Source organism: Argentina anserina, chromosome 4 (genome assembly GCF_933775445.1).
Source record: "Argentina anserina chromosome 4, drPotAnse1.1, whole genome shotgun sequence".
Taxonomy (NCBI): domain Eukaryota; kingdom Viridiplantae; phylum Streptophyta; class Magnoliopsida; order Rosales; family Rosaceae; genus Argentina; species Argentina anserina.
This window is the reverse complement of record NC_065875.1, coordinates 511,725-531,995: the sequence shown is the minus strand read 5'-3', so window position 1 is coordinate 531,995 and position 20,271 is coordinate 511,725. Positions and strand designations below refer to the sequence as shown.

The window sequence follows — 20,271 nt, the reverse complement described above, 5'->3', positions numbered from 1 at the left end:
TTATGCATGTATACGTATTATTAGAATTTCTATTTTGAGATATAAACCTCATTTGTTCATCACATCTAACATAATTTAGAATAAACGTTCCATATATATGTAGCTTAATTTCACAAGTATGAACAACCCGATCGTATCTACATTCGTAAGCAATTACCAAATTCAAAGGGCATGCATTCTAAAGACGATTTGACCACCCCCGCGCCGCGCCATATATCCTGCAACTTATCTTCTGCAAAGAACAATGCAAAGGCTCATAGTATCGAAATCATGAACCCTAGTGTTAGGTTGAATTGAAAGAGTAATCACGCCAAGTTAAGGACTGTTGCTGCAATAAAAATGGTAAAACAAATTGTGTGAATACCCTTGGACATCTATCATCTCTACTTAATTGACGACAGCACCGTGTTTTTGGGCCCCTCTCTTGCCGTAATCCCAGAACACATCAATGACGACTATCACCACCGCTCGCGAATTCCTCCACTTGCCTTTAGGAATACCCCGGCCACTTTCAATGGATGGCAATTGCACAGTCATCACGGGTCCCCCGTTGGAGCATGGCCCATTGTTTCCACAGCCATGCAAACATGGTATGAAGGTCGCCGCTTGATCGATCGAACCATTTGGGAAGCAGCGGGAATCTTGGAATGTATCGATCTTTCCTTCAACCTGACTCAAGATGGAGGCAACAGACGCCACCATGTTACAACTAAGAACAGTATTTGGCCCCGGTATTCCTTCCTCGATGTTATTTCCATGACAAAGGTTAAACATGTTGCAGTCTGGAGTAGCTGCTATTTCTTCATCATAACCTTCCTCAAGCTCGTCCTCTTGATCAGAAAGTTCTAACCCTTGCTCATTACAACCTGGTTCTTCCATATTGTCGTCCAGAATTGACTCAGTTGGTGTTCGCGAGGGAAACTTGCTTCTGAGATACTCCGTTAGCGATTGCTCCTGATGAGCCTTTGGAGGAGTAACCACTACCGCAGCCTCGCCTATCTCTGGAACCACAAGTGTTGGTTCTTTTACTATTCGAACCACTGGTGTTGGTTCTTTAATCTTCAACTTCCATTCAAACATTGGCTTTAGTTTTTCTGGAACTGGTTCCTGATGGCTTGGCCTACTCGCGGAACTCTTTGGAACCCATTTATATTGTGCAGGTTGCGCAATACTATCTTGCTGTTGTTTCTGCTGAATAGAAACACTCTGCATGTGTTGTCTACTTGTTGTCCTGCTATCAGTAGATGCGTAAGACAACCTATCATGGATTGAAACTCTTCGTTTAGGAGCAGTTTTCATTGGTCGTTCAATTAGATCATGAACGCTTTTCCTGGGGTATGGCTCCTTCCTGTGATTATTATTCCGACGAATGTGCACGTATGGCCTTAGACTAAGTTTTTCAACTGTCTCTTGCAACAGCCAAGGTGGCTGTTTTAGCTGGTCGCGAGAGAGTTCTCCTCTGTTATACGCCTCTAACATTCATTTGGCCCTTCCCAATCTCTTATGTACGTTCCTCTTCTGAGTTTTCGTAGCCTCCATAGCTCTTTCATGCTCCTGAACGTACCAGACATCTGGTTTTAATGACCTCGGTGCAGGCGGTATGTATGGCCGCTGCAGCGCCTCGCGCGAATCTTGAGTTTCCGGCACATTCGCCCCAACTCGCTGCCCTCCAGGGACGTTCGCGACCCCACCAAGACCCTGAGTGTGGCCTCTTCAACACTTGAGCATAAGTGTCTGTCTGAATTCTAGCTTTCTTGGGGTTCTCCCTCTCGGATAGATTTGTCGGCGAGCGAGGCCTCCGATGTCTTCGCGATTCCTCGTGTCTACCAGCATTGTCACAGTTTATGGAACACTCTTTCTTGCATCGATTGCAAAGGACATAAGTTCTTGCTTTTGCTACATTCTGTTCCTTGTTCTGGACAACGCTTTTTTGTTTACCCTGATCAGATTGCTTGGCTCTTGCAACCTCTTTCGCCACATGCATTCCCTTTGCTGTTGTCCTCATACCCGGCTCGGGCTCTGAAGCAAAAGACAACACTCCCTCATCTAACCATTGTTGTACCTGGTCCTTGAGCTGTATACAAATACGAGTATCATGAGTCCAAACGTTATGAAACTTACAATACCGTTTAGCTTTAACTTCTTCCACAGTCGGGAACTTAGTCCATGGTACAATGGTTTCACCCTCAGTAATAAGCTTGTCCAAGATCTCATGAGCCATTGACGCATCATAAGTGTACTCAGCAAACTTGGAAGGGCGATGAGTCTTCAACGGTGTTGTCAATGATGTAACCTCCACCATTGACACTGTAGGGAAGGGATCAATATCGACCCACGCTGTAGCTCTTTTAGTATCTACCCCAAGCATGCTCTTGTTAATCCAGGTCTGTAGCTGATCCTTGAGCTTAACACAATCGGCTGTGTGGTGATTGAACAAGTTATGGAACTTGCAGTATTTTTTCCCTTCTATCTGCGCTGTCGTAGGCATTGCAGTATCATGCTTCACCCTTCCACTCGCGAACAATTCATCCAGAATTTCTGGAGCTTTGTGGGCATTGTAGGTATACGATTCGTATTCAGGTTTGGTGAATGCTGCTGTAGAGATCTTGACAGGGTCTCTAGACATCTTCAAAGCCTTGGACTTCAATGCTTGTCTTCTGGATATCTCTACTGCCACTACCTCATCATCTACCTCCTTGACCCATTGCTCTTCGTATGGATATGGTGTGTAGAAAAGATCTACATGCGAATAGAAAGTGGAAACCCTTTTAGTTCCAGATGGAACTGCATAGTGTGGTTTCAAAGTTCCAGGGTGGTAGGACACATGTGGACCTTTTGGAACTGTGGCACTGTCCTCCATCTCCCTGAGGAACACTTGGTAGCTTCCTACCTTGTTCATTAAGTCTGCCATGCTAGAAAAGTATGCATCATGATGTTTGGCCCGCTGACGGGTTTTCAAACCCTTTATAGCAATACGAATGGCATCCTGTTCCGCGAGCGGTATTCTGCATTTTGCTTGCTAAACCTTGAACCTCTTCAGGAACTCTACTGCCGACTCCATTGGTTGTTGATACATGGAAGTCAAAGATGACAAATCCACTTCAGGCTCAACACTTCCAAAAGTCGTTTTAAACATTGTCTCGAGCATGGACCAATCTGAAATGGACCTTGGTGCTAACTTGGAGAACCAAGGCAGTGTCGGTCCTAATAGAGATGAACCGAAAGCCCTCATCTTGAAGACTGGATCAGATGCATATGGCCCGCAATCACTGTGGAAACGCGAGATGTGCTCAGCTGCATTCTCGAAACCCTCTCTCGAGAAAGTCTGAAACTTGATTGGTCGATAACCCGAGGGCCAAGGACATGCAGTCACCCATTCCGGGAATGGACTTGTATAGGATATGTTTGCGGCAGCATGACCATGAATGGTCCTCACACTCTCTTGGATCATCTTTTGAACCTCTTCTTTGGTAAGGATCTGACCCTCTTCTACTTCGTCCTCAGGTTCTTCTCGATGCTCCTCTCGCCATTCGCGACAGAACTGGTGTTGATGCTTGTGTCTTCCGCCTGGTTGAAGAAGTGCCAATGCCCTTTGAATTTCCTCAACCTCGGGTGTGTTCGACCGTCTTGAACTTCCAAACGTCAACTTTCCCTTTTTGGCCTTCGTCTTCTTCTTCCTTGCGAGTTTGATAGGCTCTACATCTGATTTGTCAGCCTCATCACCTCTGGCCTCGTCCTCTTCACCGCCGTCGTCGTTACCGGCACTATTTTTCTTGTTGGACCTAGCCTTTTTGGTGGCCTTAGGCTTGTCATGGTTCTGTTTCTCGTAAAGCCCAACGACAGTCCGTTGGATTCCCAACGCCTCTTCGATTTGCTTGAACCGCACGTCATGGCCTTCAAACTCTAAGCGAGCATTGTTCGCGTGCTCGTTAGCACCCAGAACCAACTTCTTCAGTCTAACGTTGGTCTCAGCCAGATGCTGACCTTGTGTCGACTGTAGTTGCGACACATTATCCAACGTTCTCTCGACCGCAGTCATTCGCTCGCCGAAGGACTCCTCCAGTGACTTGACTACCGTCGTCAACTCTTTGAAAGTTAGTTGCATGTCTTCCGGTGTCGCCATCACTCCAAACTTCAGTAATGCCTCAACCGCTGTTAAACCTCTGCAAGCCGCTGTGTTATGAGGAACACACTGCGAATGCTCTGGTTTCGAGCAAGAGGGATATCCTCGCGAGTAAGGATTCAGGCTTGCTATCTTGACACGGTCCCACTGGGCGTGCCAAATGTTCGAGCTGGGAAAAAGATCTCCTCAGGGAACAATCAGCAAGCCCCGGTTTTGAACCCTACGTGGTTCTAACCTTTGTTCTCTGTTGTTGCTTGGCGTGTCATTACCTTTGAGTTAGGTACAACTCTTACTTTGTTGACGATAATTGCACTCACGTACTGTCTTCTTCTCAAACGATTGCTCCGCAGTTACTGATAAACCGTTGAAGTTCGAATGAACTATACACAACCGGAGTTGCTAGGTACCTTTCACTCCACCTCAAGTAGATGGCCGATCTTGGGGAAAAGCAGAGCTTATAATGTGTCGTTGATAGCGGGACTCTCTCGATGTAGGGAATTCCTGACTAGTGCAGACTTTTGTGTTTGCTAGAAGCTAGGCTAGCGACTCGATGGACTTGACTCTAGTTGCCGAGGTTAATCGGACTTGTTTGCTACATGCAGCGTGAGGCGTACATCTGGGTAGCTCCGCTCCGATGGGAGACTTGGTTGCCGAAGCTAATCGGACTTTTGCTCCGTGGGGAGACTTGGTTGCCGAAACTAATCGGACTTTTGCTCCGTGAGGAGACTTGATTCTGCGGTTGCGCGATAGTTTGTTTGACGTTGTGTGTGTTATTCTGCACATTCGACCCCTTTATATAGAGAACACAAATTGTTCTTTCTTGCGGATCAAGTCTCGAGAACCTCTTAGTTGATTTGGATTCACCTTCCTTATTCAACTCAGATTCTATGCAGCATTAGTCCCCGAAATCTATTCCAATAAGGAACGTAATCTTGCTCTTTGATAGATTTTCCCCAAATAACCGGTCCAGTCTAGATAATACCGGAGTATTATTTTAGGCCCAAACAGTAACGATGTCATTTTACAGTGTTAATTTTGTGACGCTCGCGCTGTGAAACTTGGTTGATGGATCTGTTGCCCTATTTGGGGTTGCAACTAACTTAACTGCAACGCTTGCTTCTCTGTTGCCTCTGTTTTATGAGTTCCAGCATCAGCATAAAAATGACATTATTAACCTTTTAAGTGACTCTACGAAAGGTCAAGTCTTTAACGTGACCTGCACTTCAGAATATGAGAGGCTGCAATCAAGTTAAGAAGCTCATTTCAAGAGAACCTTATTAATTGACCCAAAAAAAGAGAACCTTATTACAAAATAGGCATATTTGTTCAGTGCTTCAGTGCTTTAGTAACATCTCTCATCTCTGCATCTTTTATTCGATAAATTCATGTTCAGGTCATTCAAAAGAAAACTGGCCGGCAATGATCTCCTGATACCTGTGCCAAATTATACAAAGACATGTTAGTTACATATACAAAGACTTCAAGAACAATGCCTGTGTGTGCAGCTCTGTTCTTACTTCGGTTATCCTACTCTTACTTCTGCACTCAGTTTTTGTTCAAGAAAAAAAAAATTTGTGCATAGAAAGGTACTCCTGGTAAATCTCCAATACCAGCCATAAAGGCAATGGTGCCCGACAGAATGTCAGCTTCCAAAACGTCATGCTGTCTTGGAGATATGGAAGCAGGCCTAAACCTTTTTGTTAAGATAATATTGCATCAACAAAGTTTCCTACATTAGTTGCAACAAGGTAGATGTTACAGTAACTTTTCCAAAGGAACATTAGTTTAATGAAAATGTTAAAGGGCTAAGTTATAAATGCTAATATATCCCAATTACAAAAAGGAGCAATTTTTTTAGTGTTCTCTTTTTTTTTTTTTTTTTGAGAATGTTTGGTGTCCTGTCCAATTTATTTAAAAGGATTTGGATTGTAGAATTACAATTTATTGAAACTTGTATACAAAGCTTATACAGAATAGTTTTTATACAACCTTTAAGTTAGAAAACAATGAGAAACGGAGGGTATTTATAGCACCAACTTTATTGTAAGAGGATTATACATATACTTGTTAGAGAGAGCTTAATCCTGCAGCAGCTTCTAAATAATTCAAGCCACTTGCTTATGACTGAAAAAAATTACTCATCAACCACCATACAAGACCATTGCACTGGAATACAGGAAGTCAGACTGTTTGAAGAGCACCTATAAATCAAAATTGCCATGAGTTAAAGGGACTGTATATTAAGATCCAAGTCTTTTCATAATACAGGATTATCTTTTTACTGCTGAACTTGAAGAATGAGTAACTACTCACAGCATCAATTCAATCCTTAGAAACAATGTGAACCAAAGTTCAGCACACCTGCCGCAGCACCACGAAGCAAGATAGTTGGCCAAAGACAGGCCATTCTGACACCAAAAAATGGTTGTATATGAGTTTGACAGATTATTGGTCATATTTAAAAGATCCGAAACTGTAACATGCAGATGAAAATTTGATATAGTTAAACATACCTTAATAACCGCTACTATTCTAGAACCTTATTTTCACTTTGACATGATAATGCTTAAAGACGAGTTTGATACCGTAAACTGATAAAAAGAGCCTCAGCATCTAGAATTGTAGCAGTGCCAAGGTTCATTTGAAAGCCCTACACTCAAATTCCAAATTGATCTCTCAGAAAACCTCAACGAAACATAAAATCTTTCAATCAAAGAGTGTAACTAGAGTAAGAAGAGGACTTTGTTTCCAAATAAAGTTCAAATTGGATGGAAAAGATCGACCAACTGTCCTATGAAATTTTGAACAGCTGGATGCTTCTGCTACTAAATCAGGTACTTAACACATGCTCTTAGTACTGACAACCCAGTCCCAAACAAAATCTCAAACATAACCATAACCAAAACCCAACAACAGTAAAAATTCCGCTAATGAAATTAATTTTAAGACTGTCATAGATCATAAGAGTATATCAATAAATATGCATGTGTTTGTAATGCAAGGAAGCAAGACCTACTGGTTCAAAAATGGCAGAATATCAGCATCCAGATTTATAATAACATAAATATTGAAGACAGACATTGAAACTAGAGAGGGAGGGTGGTCAGTTTCTTGGCCTTTTTTCTGGTACTGACACTTCTTCTTCGACAATCTTATGGGACCTTTTTCCTTCTGATGGTGACGCCACCTCTATGTCCAGTGGTTCACAGTCATCTTTAGTGGACGGCGACGGTGCTTCCCTCCCAGCAGCGAGTTGTCGTTTCGGAGGTTTGGAATACAGAAAATGCAATACTGGCTCAGGGCCACCGAACTGTTCCAATATTGTCCTTGCGTCCCAATCAGATTCAATTATCGGCGACTCTCCCCCTAAATCCAGTGAATCACACCCCCTTACCTGTACTTTAACATTAGGTGGAAGCTCCGGAAGTTCTCGGATTCTGTAGCAATTGTTCAACTTAAGTGACACCAAGTTGACAAATTTTGTTAGTCCAGGAAGACTAACAAACTTGTTATGTGACAGATCAAGCGACTGTAATGTTTCCCAGCAATCAAGAGTCTTCAGGAAATCACAATCTGACAAACCGGACACGATGATACTCAATCTTTTTAGCTTGGGAAGTGATAGTGAGCAACCATTGCCATTCACAATGTTGGAATTTGTTGGAAATCTAACCAGATTCCAGCAGTAACACAGATCAAGCTCCTCCAAATTTTGCAACCCATATATGCTGCACGGTAGACTCCTAAGATTTTTGCAACTCCCAAGATTTAAGTTTTCAAGCCCAATGAGATTTCCAATTGACTCATCCAATTCTCTAATGCCACTTCCTGATAGATCCAACATCCTCAGTGAACCCAACTCTTTCCCTACTTCTGAAAATTCCTCTAATTGATGGCAAAGGTGGAGAGAAATAGTCTCTATAGATTTCAACTTAATTTTTTTAGGAAACATAATAAGACTATAGCATCTGTCAACAGTCAAGGTAACTAGCTTATCAAGCAATCCAAGCGACTCAGGAACCTTAACTAAACTCTTACAGTCACGTAGATCCAACTCTTTCAGGTTTGGGATTCCTCTGAAGTCTGGGAGTTCTGTCAGGGATATACAACCACTTAAATGCATACCTGTTAAGCTTGAGAAATTCTGTACGGCAAAAGACAAAGGAAAAGATCAACCCACCGGAGGCAATAATTTATTTACAACCAACGTAGTTACATACCGCCTACGGCTCATCTCAAATTATTAAAAAATTTGTCTTTCTAGATAAATTGTAGTGTAAAAATTTAAATTTTAAATATTAGCTCATCCTAAATTTCTATATATAGTTCATAAATAATCGTAATTTTTTTCTAACCCAACTCATTATGAAATTCTGGCTCCGCCCTTGTTTACAACATAGATAATTATTATTTTATTTTCATTGAAAATAAATGAATAATCAAATCAAAGTACCTTACATCCCTCCCATAATCGTGTGATTATGCGGCTGTGAGGAATATTGAGCTCTACGAGTTTGTTTGCATGAAAGTCAGATGGAAGACATTTGAATGGATATGCTGGCCAATCAATCCACCTCAACTGGTTGGATAGATAATGCTGATAATCCATATCTTCAAACACATAATTATCAACATTAGAAACCCACTGTATATATCTAAGATTCTTCATCTGAGATAAGCTTTCAGAATGTAAAAGTCCCATAGATGACTTCTGGATGCCTATAACTTTATCAGTTCCCTACATAAAAAGAAATTCTTGATAAAATTATATTTTATTGGGGAGATCATAAAATTTCGTAGATCATAAAAAATTTCATAAATATATATATTCCGCATATAAACAGAAAATGCCATCAACATTTTTTTTGGTCCAATAAAAATACCATTAATGTACTTACTGTATTATATGCTAGAATGTGCTTAACATCATCTTCGTTCCAGACCCTGCTACGTTGCCCGGGCTCACCAGGCGACTCTTGATATACTATATCTTTACCCATTTCTTCAATCAAGTCATGCATCCAAATCTTGTGCCCATCAATTCTTATCAAGGCTTTTTCTTGGAGTTGTGCGATACCAGTCACTGATTTGAGGTCATAGCAAGCTTCTAGTATTGGTTTCACAATGTGTACAGGGTAACCCTTAAAGAAACAAGCAATGTCAAGAAAATATCCTTTTAAATCTGCCCCCAAAGCATCATAACTTATCTTGAGCACGTCTCTTATCTCTCTGTGGGGATCTTCTCCCCTGCTACTATCTAATGTAGCTTCCCACTCCTCTCTGCTTCTACGAAATAAATGAGAGCCTAAAACAATCAAAGCTAATGGAAGGCCCTGGGCATAGCATACCGCACGTTGTGCAAGTTTTAGATATTCGCCTGGAGGTCCATTACTTTTGAATGCATTCAAACTAAACAAGTTCAAAGCTTGATGATCTTTTAACATCTTGACCTCGTATACTTCATCGACTTGATGAGCAGTTAACCACCGTTTATCTCTTGTTGTTATGAGAACTCTACTGCCTGGTCCAAAACAATAAGGAGATGGAATTAGGTTCTGTAATTGGCTAGAATGACTCACGTCATCAAGGAGTAAGAGAACCTTCTTATTCCTCATCCTTGTCTTTATCATACCTACTCCTTTATCAACACTTTGCACTTTCAAAGTTGAGTCATTTAAGATTTCAAAAACAAGTGTCTCTTGCAATTGGGTTAGACCACTTGATCTAACATCTTCTAAGAAACAACAAGCTTCAAACTCATGGCGAATTGAATTAAACACATGTTTCGCAATTGTGGTCTTTCCTATTCCACCAGGCCCCCAAATGCCAACCATACGAACAATATTGTCCTCAGCATGTAAAAGTTTGTAGACTTCTTGATTACAAGACTCTAATCCAATGGGATGTTCAGTAACATGCAACTCATATGAAGGGTTTACTACTCGGGCAGACAACTCCCCAACAATCTTCTTAATAAATTTAGCCTCGTACCTATGAATTTAAAGACATTTGTGCCAAATGTTGAAATCAAATACTTCAAACTTATATTTAACAAGGTTATGAAGGGATTAAAGACATACTCGCCATCCTTGAAAGGCCATCCAGACAAATCTGCTGCTTCCGTAAGAGCTGCCTTCCATTTCTCAATGCTATCCTTGTGTTTGCATTGATCAAGTGTAGCAAATGCGTCACCGAAAGCACCTCTCTGGTGTCGTACGTCTGAGGGATCCACCTTGTAGAAAACTGGTCTAACCTCTTGCCCTTTTGATTTTCTGCATTCAAGTATCTTGACCAGTTCATCCAAGCACCACCTTGACGAAGCATAGTTTTGAGAGAAGACGACAACTGAAACTCTGGACTCCTCAATTGCTTTGACAAGGGCTGATGATATTTCTTCTCCTCTTTTGAGCTCATCATCAATGAAGGTCTCGATTCCTCTCTCATACAAAGCGCTGTGCAAATGATCTGTAAAACTACTGCGCGTATCCTCACCCCGAAAGCTCAGGAAGACCTCGTAGGTGTAATGATTTGGCTGATCAGTAGATAAAGGTGGGAGAGATGAAGATGAAGAACTGGCTGCTGCTTCAGCGGCCAGAGAAGCCATATTCTGCTTCCTTTGCTTCCCTCGATCCTACTGATCTGCCTTCCTTGAGTACTTTTGGATCAAAGATCCGAGTGTTTGGCTCAAACAAACTGAGATCCCAGCTCTGGATGGGAAAGTGAGGTTGAAAATGACTAAATGAGAACCCTATGTATGATCGGTTTCCTTTCATTGCAAGTTGCAACTTCTCACTTGCCAAGTTCAAAAAGGCTGCTTTTGCAGCATCAGTAGGTCCACCATGACCATATAATTCTCTACAGTGTTTCTCGTCAGCATTTCATCAAACCCCAGATGCCATGATTCCTCAGACAATAGTTAGTGCTGGATAATAGCTAGTGCTTTATTTCCTTTTTACTTTTTGATATGACCACGTCATATACATACTGTACCAGCAAGTGAATTTACCATACTCTCTCACTCAAAGCAACATCCTTCAACTCTGCGCAAGTAGCCATAACACACACCATAATCACCAAACTGGATTTGATCTCAGAATAACAAAGAAACAACCTCCCCAAATCCATAGCCAAGCGCAGCTCAGACTATGCCCGAGAAGCTTTCGACTTGTTCCTTAAAGAAGAAGAAACAGAGGGGTATTGGATTGAGCGCATGGCCAAAGATTGTGGCTTTCCCTGAAGGAATTCAGCTCCATTGTTCGCTTGCGAGGATGGCTCTGGAGGAATCGGTGTTTATTAGAAATTCTGTGATACAGTTCTATGCTGAATGTGGGGACTTAGGTTATGCTTCGAACGTGTTTGATGAAATGCTTGAGAGAAACACTGTGTCGTGGACTAGTTTGATTTGTGGTTATGCCGGGTAGGAAGAACGCGCTAGGCCTGGCAATTGGGCACTTGAACCCGCGACCCGCACGGAACACGCCCGACAGGAACCCGCCCGAACCCGCACATTTAATAAACGGGTCTGACAAAACCCGCACAATATAAACCCGTCAATTAATGGGTCGTGCCGTGTTTAAGTACGGTAGACCCGTTAACCCGTTAATTCTCCCTCTTCGTCTTATTTCTCTTGTCTTCGATTTCTTTTTCTTTTTATTCGTCTTCCCCAAAACACTGAGGCCAAGTTCCAATCCCCAAATCACTGAGGCCAAAGAGGTATGTTTGATCAGTCTCCCAAATTAAAAGATTTAGATACGGATTCATCATCTCCTTTGTGATTTAGCATTTGTAATATCCTTTTTGATATCAGAAATCTCCATCTCATACTCTTCAAAATCAATATCAGTTCCATCATTGTTTGTCTTTGATAGTTCGTTTCTTGGGTGCACAATGTTTGACCTTAAATGGGTTTGTGAAAGAGATTAGTGTTTGCGAAAATGGGTACCTGTTAATTCAACAATTTGCTTATGAAATTTCTATTTCTTGGTGCACGGTGTTTCAACTCTTTTGGGTTCTTCATTTTATTCTCTTTATCTGTTTACATTTCTGGAGCACTTGAAAAGCAGTCAAATTCAAGTTCAGATCTGGCTTTGTTCAATAAATCTCTATGTTAGTTAACCCATCAAATTTATGGGATTTTGCATAGTTACTAAGATAAGCTAGTTAAGTAAGACACTCATACTACTGTTTTAAATGTCATAAACTCATAATTGTATTTTCTGTACTTTAAATCTTTAATATATGTCGCACAGATGTATGTTAAAGTACACAATGGCAATGTTAACTAACTGATAAGAGTTGATGTAGAATATTTATGACATTGTAGTACAGTGAAGTATAAGTTCTACTTAGTCGTTGCCTGACCACTTAATCTCTGGCATTGTAGCCCTTGTACTAAGATCTTTAGCCAAGATTGTACAACTGGGAGATGACATTGTCTGGTTGCGCTGTTCTGGTGTGTGACACTTTGTGCTGCTTTATTTCTATAGGCAACATATTTCCTCATAAACTGTGCTTTCTGGTAGATTTAATCAGAGGATAGTTATGATAGTAAAGTCTTTGCATCCATCCATCCATCCATCTTGAACTCATTCCAGTCGTGTCTATTGCTTTAGTCTCCATCCAAATAAGGTTTGTGAAGAACTTGTAGATGACTCGTTAATTACTGTCGTGGTATTATTGATCCTGATTCTCATAGGAGACAACCTCTTCAGCCAGGTGTGAAATCTGCTTGGGGTCCTTCATTTTATTCTCTTTATGCTTTTCTGGTTTTGTGTTCTTGCAAGTTCATGGATTAGTTTGTGAAATTTGCTACTTGTATCTTTTACTTGTTCTACTTCCTTTTTGATTTGTTTTTTTTCAAGTCGGATAGAAGTGAAAGAAACTTTAGAGATTCTGCACCAAATGCATAAATTTTGTGCAAGTTCTCATCTCTAAAATTTTGAACTTAGAGTGCAAGCTTGAGCAGTATTAATAGTGAATACCAATACATAGCATTAAAAATATCAACTTAGCATTAAATATTGGTAGCGTACTAGGGTTAATATGCTTGATGAATTTTTATAAACTATTGGCCGCTAATTCCTGAATTTTCAGCTCCTTTTTTCTTCTCCAGAAGTACATGAAGCCATGAAGGCATATGCAGTAACATTTCTTTTGATGACACTGCTGGATTAGTTGCCTTGCGTATAGAGAATTATCGCATTCAGTTCAATAGCTTGTTTGATGACCGCAAAATTTCTAAGGTAAAGATGTTCCTTTGATTGTACGTGTACCATAGTTAGAGCAATCTTTTTTATATATGCAGTACACATGTATAGGAGGGCTGTGATGATCATTGATTGTACGTGTACCCCATGTTTCATAATCGCTTCTATTTTACCCTCACTGCTTAAATATCATATTACATAATTAGAGTTACAATTTGCATTATGTTCCAATTTGCTATGCTTTTGAATATAATGATATTTGTTTCAAACTGATTTGTTAGCAATGCTTTTGAATATAATGATAGTTGAATCAAATTTATTTGCTATGCTTCAGTCCTATGTTTTATATTTTACTCTTACAACTGTCTATACTTTGGATTTGTAGATGAGTGTGAATGATGAGTCTCAGAATCTGTCCATGAATGAAGAAGTAGGAGTTAGTTTACCAAGCAGTAATGAAGTGCGAGGTATGGCAGCTAGGAAGAAGAGGGCAAGGACATCTGTGGTTTGGACAACGTTTGAGGATTTTGATGAGGGTCCCGATCAAGGGAGACGTGCCAAATGCAAAAAGTGCGGAACTATACTCAAATGTGACTCAGGAACAGGTACGGGTAGCATGTTGCGTCACCATAATAAATGTAGTATTAGTGATGTTGTCTCACCACAGTCTTCCACACGTTCTGATTCGTTTAGTATTGATAGATTCAGAGAGTTGGTGATTGAGGCAATTGTTAGACATGATTTGCCATTCAGTTTTGTTGAGTATGAGGGCATTAGAGATGTGTTTCAATATATATCTCCTCAACTTACACTCCCTAGTAGAAACACTGTTAAGGCTCATGTCTTGAAGACGTATGATAGTGAAAAAGTGAAGCTTAAGAATTTGTTGAGTTCAGCTAAAGGAAGAATTAGTTTGACTGCTGATTTGTGGACCTCTGTAGTTACTGATGGGTATTTAACTATTACTGCACACTTTGTGAATTCAGAATGGAGATTAGAAAAAAGAATTATTAATTTTTGTCATATGCCTCCTCCTCACAATGGTGTTGCATTAGCTGATAAGGTATTTACCTTGATTGGAGAGTGGGGAATTGAAGAGAAGTTGTTTTCAATTACCTTAGATAATGCAACAGCCAATGACTCTTTTGTTGAGAAGCTAAAGATGAGGTTGAATTTCATAGGCTTGCTTTTAGTAGATGGCAAATTTTTTCATGTCAGATGTTGTGCACACATCTTGAATTTGATAGTTCAAGATGGACTGAAAGAGATTCACCCATCTGTCACAAAGATACGAGAAGACATCAAGTATATAAAGGGTTCAGAAGTTAGAAAACAAAGGTTTCTACAATGTGTTTCACAAGTTGGTTTGGGAGGAAGCAGAAGGGGATTGAGACAAGATATGCCAACAAGGTGGAATTCAACCTATTTGATGCTTGATGGTGCTCTCTACTATCGTAGTGCATTGATGAACTTGGCAGTAAGTGACAATTCTTTCAAGTGGTGTCCTTCAGATGAGGAGTGGGACAAGATTGAGAAGATAAATAAGTTTCTAGGGGAATTTTATGAAGTAACAGTGTTGTTTTCTGGAACAAAGTACCCTACATCAAACTTATTTTTCCCGAAGGTGTTAGTTGTTCAGCACAGTATACAAGAAGCCATTGCCAGTGAAGATTCTTTTCTAAGCCGGATGGGAAAAGAGATGGATTTGAAGTTTAAGAAATATTGGTCAGATTATAGCCTGATTTTGGGGATTGCAGTGGTGATGGATCCTCGGTTTAAGATGGAGTTTGTTGAATGGGCTTATGAAAAGCTCTATGGTCGAGAATCTTCACAATTGAAGGTTTTTACTGACACTCTATCTTCTTTGTTTGGTGCCTACAAAGAAACCTCCACTCACCAAAGTTCTAGTTACCATATTCATGAGAGCTCGTCTCAAATACAAGGGAAGCCTTGTATACTTCAGGTAACTAATTAATTTAATTATTTTGAGACTATTCTTGGTTAGTATGATTTTCTTAGAATATTAAACGTCAAATTACTCTATTGCAGGAATTTGATGCCCGTTACAAGAGCGGTCAGAATTCGAGTTTGAAGACTGAACTGAACAAGTATTTGGATGAAGTAAGACTCGATAATTTGGTAGACTTTGATGTACTTGCTTGGTGGAAGATGGAGCGACACCGATACCCAATCCTGTCTCAGATGGCTCGTGATGTGTTGACTATTCCTGTCTCCACTGTTGCATCTGAGTCGGCTTTTAGCATTGGTGGTCGAGTTCTAGATGAGTATCAGAGCTCTTTGTTGCCTGAGACAGTACAAGCTTTGTTATGTACTCGGGATTGGATTTTCGGGAAGAAGAAAGGTAAATAGAAAATAATTTAGTTTGATTTCACTAGTTTGACTTTTATGTTATATTTATAATTATTATTTATAATATTTCAGAAAAGAAGATGGTTGAGGTGGACGATTTTTCCGAAGACATATTGGGTTTGAGAATGCATGATCGAATAGAGGAAGAAGAGAGCTTCACTTGAGAGAAAACATGGCATTGATGTGAAATATGGGGATAAGACATATTAGTTTGCAGTTTATTTTTCATGTTCTCAATTAGTTTGTTGTTGCACTTATAAATAGGCACTTGAATTTGAACAAGGTTAATTGCAATTCTCAATTAGTTTGTTGTTGCACTTATAAATAGGCACTTAAATTCGAACAAGGTTAATTGCAATATATCTTACATATTTTCAATTAGTTTGATGTTGCACGTAAAAATATGTACTTGAATTCGAACAAGTAACACAATTATAATGTTATTTTGATTATTTCTATGAGACCATTAGGGATGAATCTTTAAAAAATTGAGGACTCCAAAATAAAAAAAATCATAAATAAATAAAAAATTATTCTCAAAGAATTGTTAGAATTATAGAAAGAATTTAAAAAAATAAAAAAAATCAAATTATGTCGAATTTCTGAAGAAAAAAAAATTCGCGGGTTGACGGGTTCCAACGGGTAGCACGGAAACCCATCGTGCTTAACCCGCTTAACCCGTTGACATAAACGGGTTTTTAGCGTGCCGGTCCGTTAAGAGCACGGCCCGCCAAAAACACGAACGAGCCCGAGCCCGCCCAATTGCCAGGTCTAGAACGCGCCAAAGGAGGTTGTTTCTTTGTTATTCTGAGATCAAATTCAATTTGGTGATTATGGTGTTGTGTTATGGCTACTAGCGCAGAGTTGAAGGATGTTGCTTTGAGTGAGAGTATGGTAAATTCACGTGTTGATATGTGCTTATATCAAAAAGGAAAAAGTTAAAGAAACACCAAGTATTGTCGACCACCTCAAGCACTAACTATTCTCTGAGGTTGCTGAGAGCAGGACTACTTTGTCCGAGTTTGTTTAGTCAACAAACGGTTGTTAAGTAAGCTTACAGAAACAAACAATTTGACCTCTATGGCCGTTGAAGCAGCTTCTTCCTCCAAATCATACACCTATGATGTCTTTTTGAGTTTCAGAGGAGGGTACTCGCTGCAATTTTACTGATCACTTGTACAACGCCTTGCGTCACAAGGGAATTAGCACCTTCATAGATGCTAAGCTTCCAAGAGGAGAAGAAATATCATCGGAGCTTGTCAAAGCAATTGAAGAATCCAGGGTTTCTATCGTCATCTTCTCTGAGAATTATGCATCGTCAAGGTGGTGTTTGGATGAACAGGTCAAGATCCTTGAATGTAGAGCATCAAAGAAGCAAATGGTCAGACCGGTTTTCTACAAGGTTGATCCCTCGGAAGTACAAAATCAAAGAGGTAGTTTTGGTGAGGCATTTGCTAAACTTGAGGAATGCAGATACAAATATAGCATCATCAAATGGAGGCAAGCTCTTTCAGAAGCAGCAATTTTGTCTGGATGTCCTTTTTTGGACGGCGAGTAAGTTTCTAAAAATCCCACTAGCTGGCTGACAGTTCATTATCATTGTTTTATTCAATTCTCAACTCATAATCAAGAGTTCATGAATTGGTGTATATGTTTATGGATTTATAGGTATGAGTTTCAGTTTATTAGCAAGATTGCTGAGGAGGTGTATTCCCAAGTTCTAGTCTATTCCTATAATTTGGTAGTAGGTAAGTATCCAGTTTCCAGAAACTTTTAGATATGGAGAAAAATAATGTTTGCATGGCAGGTATATGGGGTGCTGGTGGGATAGGAAAATCCAGAATTGCTAGAGCTGTGTTCAACTGAATTCGCCGTGAGTTCGAAGGGAGCTGTTTTCTGGCAGATGTTAGATCAAAATTCGAGTCTCCATATTCAACAAACTCATCTTTGAAAGTGCATAATCTTGATGAAGGAATCAATTTAATAAAGAAAAGGATGCAAGATAAGAAAGTTATCTTAATCCTTGATGATGTGAGTGATTCGAGTCAATTAGAAAACTTAGCTCTATCATCTGATTGCTCTGGACCTGGTAGCAGAATTATCATAACTACAAGAGATACACATTTGTTACACTGTCATCAAGTTCAATTGATATACGAGGTCAAGATGTAAAATAATGCTGAAGCTTCAGAGTTGTTTAGTTGGAATGCATTCAAGTGTAGAAAACCTCCAAACGATTTCGCGGAACTTGCAAATCTTGCAGTATGCTATGCCCAGGGTCTCCCATTAGCTTTGATTGTTGTAGGCAGTCATCAATGTGCTAGAAGCATGCAAAGAGCAGCGGATTGATGCATTGGACAGTTAGAAAAAGTTCCTCACAAGAAAATTCAAGACATTCTCAGAATAAGTTTTGGTGCTTTGGAAGAAGATTATGTGAAAGAACTTTTTCTTGACATCGCATGCTTCTTTAAAGGGAAGCATGTAAATCATGTGATACCAATATTGGTTGCTTGCAAAGGCAACCGCAACCCAGTTTTTGGTATTGAAAAACTCAAGGAAAAGGCCTTAATAGCAATGAATGAATGTAAGATTTGGATGCATGACTTGGTAGAAGAAATGGGTAAAGCAATAGTGCGTCAACAAGGTGAGCCCGGCAAAAGAAGCAGATTGTGGAACGGCAATGATGTAAACCATTTTTTGACAGAAAATAATGTAAGCTTTTTTTTATCTAGAGATTTTGAAACACATATTAACTAACTTGTGCTTTCAACTTGTTTCATTTGTTCATAATTGATCGATTTCCTTCATTTGGCTTTTGACAGGGCACAAAGGAAGTAAAAGGCATCCAAGTAGAGGGGGAGGAAATAATTAAGAAGGATATGTTTGAATACTAACAGCCTTTCTAAGATGAAACATCTCAATTACTTGGTTAGTAACCACCCTGTAGGGTATTCTGGAAACATAAATTATCCATCCAACAAGTTGAGGTGACTTGAATGGTATGGATGTCCAATACAATCATTTCCTTCAAATTGAAATCCAAGAGAACTTGTTGCACTCAAACTTCCTGAGAGCCTTCACATCACATGACTATGGGAGGGAAGAAAGGTACTTTAATATGCAATAATCTGCTTCATTTCTAAGGAAGTTGTTTCTAATTTTTATTTATTCATGTATAAATAATAATGTTGCGAATTAGTGAACCTACCAATGCTTCAGATTGGTTGATGTATTTGTTTCCCTTGCTGCACAGAATTTTCCCATTCTAACATGTATGTATTTAATACATTGTAAATCTTTAAGAGAACTCCCAAATTTCACCGGAATCCCCAGCTTTGAAGAACTGAATTTGGATGGCTGTGTAAGTTTGATTGAGGTTCATCAGTCTATTGGATCGTTAGATAAGCTTGTGACCTTAATTCTTGGAGGCTGCTCTAATCTTGTCAAGTTACCGACCGGAATCAGCTTGAAATCTCTCATTTCTATGGATCTTAGTGATTGCCATAGGCTTAGGAAATTCCCCAAAGTTATAGGGAAGATGGATTCCTTAAGGCGGTTGAACATATCACGCTCTGGCATCAGAGAATTCCATTCCTCAATAAAGAATCTGACTGAGCTTAGAGAGTTGTATCTAAATGATTGTGAAAATCTTGTGACTCTAATCTTTCCCACTAATGAATGGCTTCCCAATTTTGGTAGTTTTAGCAATCCGTCTCCACTGTGGTCATAATTCCGGCAACAATATGTGACATGTTCTTTCAAAGGTCAGCTGCTATTTTCAGGTTTTGTTTCTTCCCTGTTCTAAAATATTACAGATTTGATGGTTTTATAAGAATGATTGTAGTGTGGTATCAAAATTGGTCAATGTTTCCTCGGTTGATTCCATTGATCTAGTTGAATATTGGTAGTAATCAGCCAGCGTCAGATATGAATCATATCATGCATTATTATCATTCGTTTTCTGGTTCATTTCCTTTTTCTTTCATGTTATTACTATGTTCCAAGGTGACTAATATCATTGAATTTGTATGCTTTTTCACATGCATGTCTTTTTCTATCTCCATGGTGCTGGTGTTATACTATGTGGAAGGTTGTATTGGAATAACTGTAACGACCCTAAAATTCCAAGCCTGAAAACTCAAAATTTCAAAGTCGTTAAACATCAAAACAATCTCAACGAATCGAAATCGTTTAAAATACACAGCGGATCATTACTGAGTCCACAATAAAACTCGGTCAACCAATTATTACAAACCAATTTGTAAATCAACATTACATAAAATGGAATTGTAATAGTCCTCACAATCTCACACAACTCACAAATAAATCCTCACAAGTTCTCACACACAATCCGGAATAAAACCTCACCACAATCAAGATAATGAACAACTTCGATTCTCTGGAGTTGTCCTTCGATTTCCACTAATCGACACCTGCAGTAGTATCCCCTACACCATCGAATTGGTGCACCGGGATTGTAAACACAAACCCGGTAAGCTGATAGCTCGTATGAGTAAAATAAAAATATAATTCGCATATCACAATATACGAAAAATCAAAATCAACGAATAT

At 39.6% G+C, this 20,271-nt stretch overlaps 2 protein-coding genes across 3 annotated transcripts; one reads left to right on the top strand and one right to left on the bottom strand.

Annotated features, from left to right (window-relative positions):
* Window positions 1-6,184: 6,184 nt before the first annotated feature.
* LOC126790047 (disease resistance protein RUN1-like) lies at window positions 6,185-11,004 on the bottom strand. 2 transcript variants are annotated; one of them, XM_050516176.1, is made up of 7 exons: window positions 10,204-11,004; window positions 9,022-10,114; window positions 8,577-8,861; window positions 7,140-8,267; window positions 6,637-6,773; window positions 6,437-6,531; window positions 6,185-6,324 (listed from the first exon to the last, which is right to left on the bottom strand). In XM_050516176.1, the coding sequence occupies exons 1-4, from the start codon at window positions 10,725-10,727 to the stop codon at window positions 7,227-7,229; spliced, it is 2,943 nt and encodes a 980-aa protein (XP_050372133.1). In that variant the 5' UTR covers window positions 10,728-11,004; the 3' UTR covers window positions 6,185-6,324; window positions 6,437-6,531; window positions 6,637-6,773; window positions 7,140-7,226. The 2 variants fall into 2 exon arrangements, with proteins under 2 accessions (XP_050372133.1, XP_050372132.1); XM_050516175.1 differs by having other exon boundaries at window positions 6,637-8,267.
* Window positions 11,005-11,268: 264 nt separating this feature from the next.
* Window positions 11,269-15,304, top strand: LOC126790742 (zinc finger BED domain-containing protein RICESLEEPER 2-like). The gene is made up of 3 exons (XM_050517087.1): window positions 11,269-11,518; window positions 13,313-13,365; window positions 13,715-15,304. The coding sequence occupies exons 1-3, from the start codon at window positions 11,269-11,271 to the stop codon at window positions 15,302-15,304; spliced, it is 1,893 nt and encodes a 630-aa protein (XP_050373044.1).
* The last annotated feature ends 4,967 nt before the right edge of the window (window positions 15,305-20,271 follow it).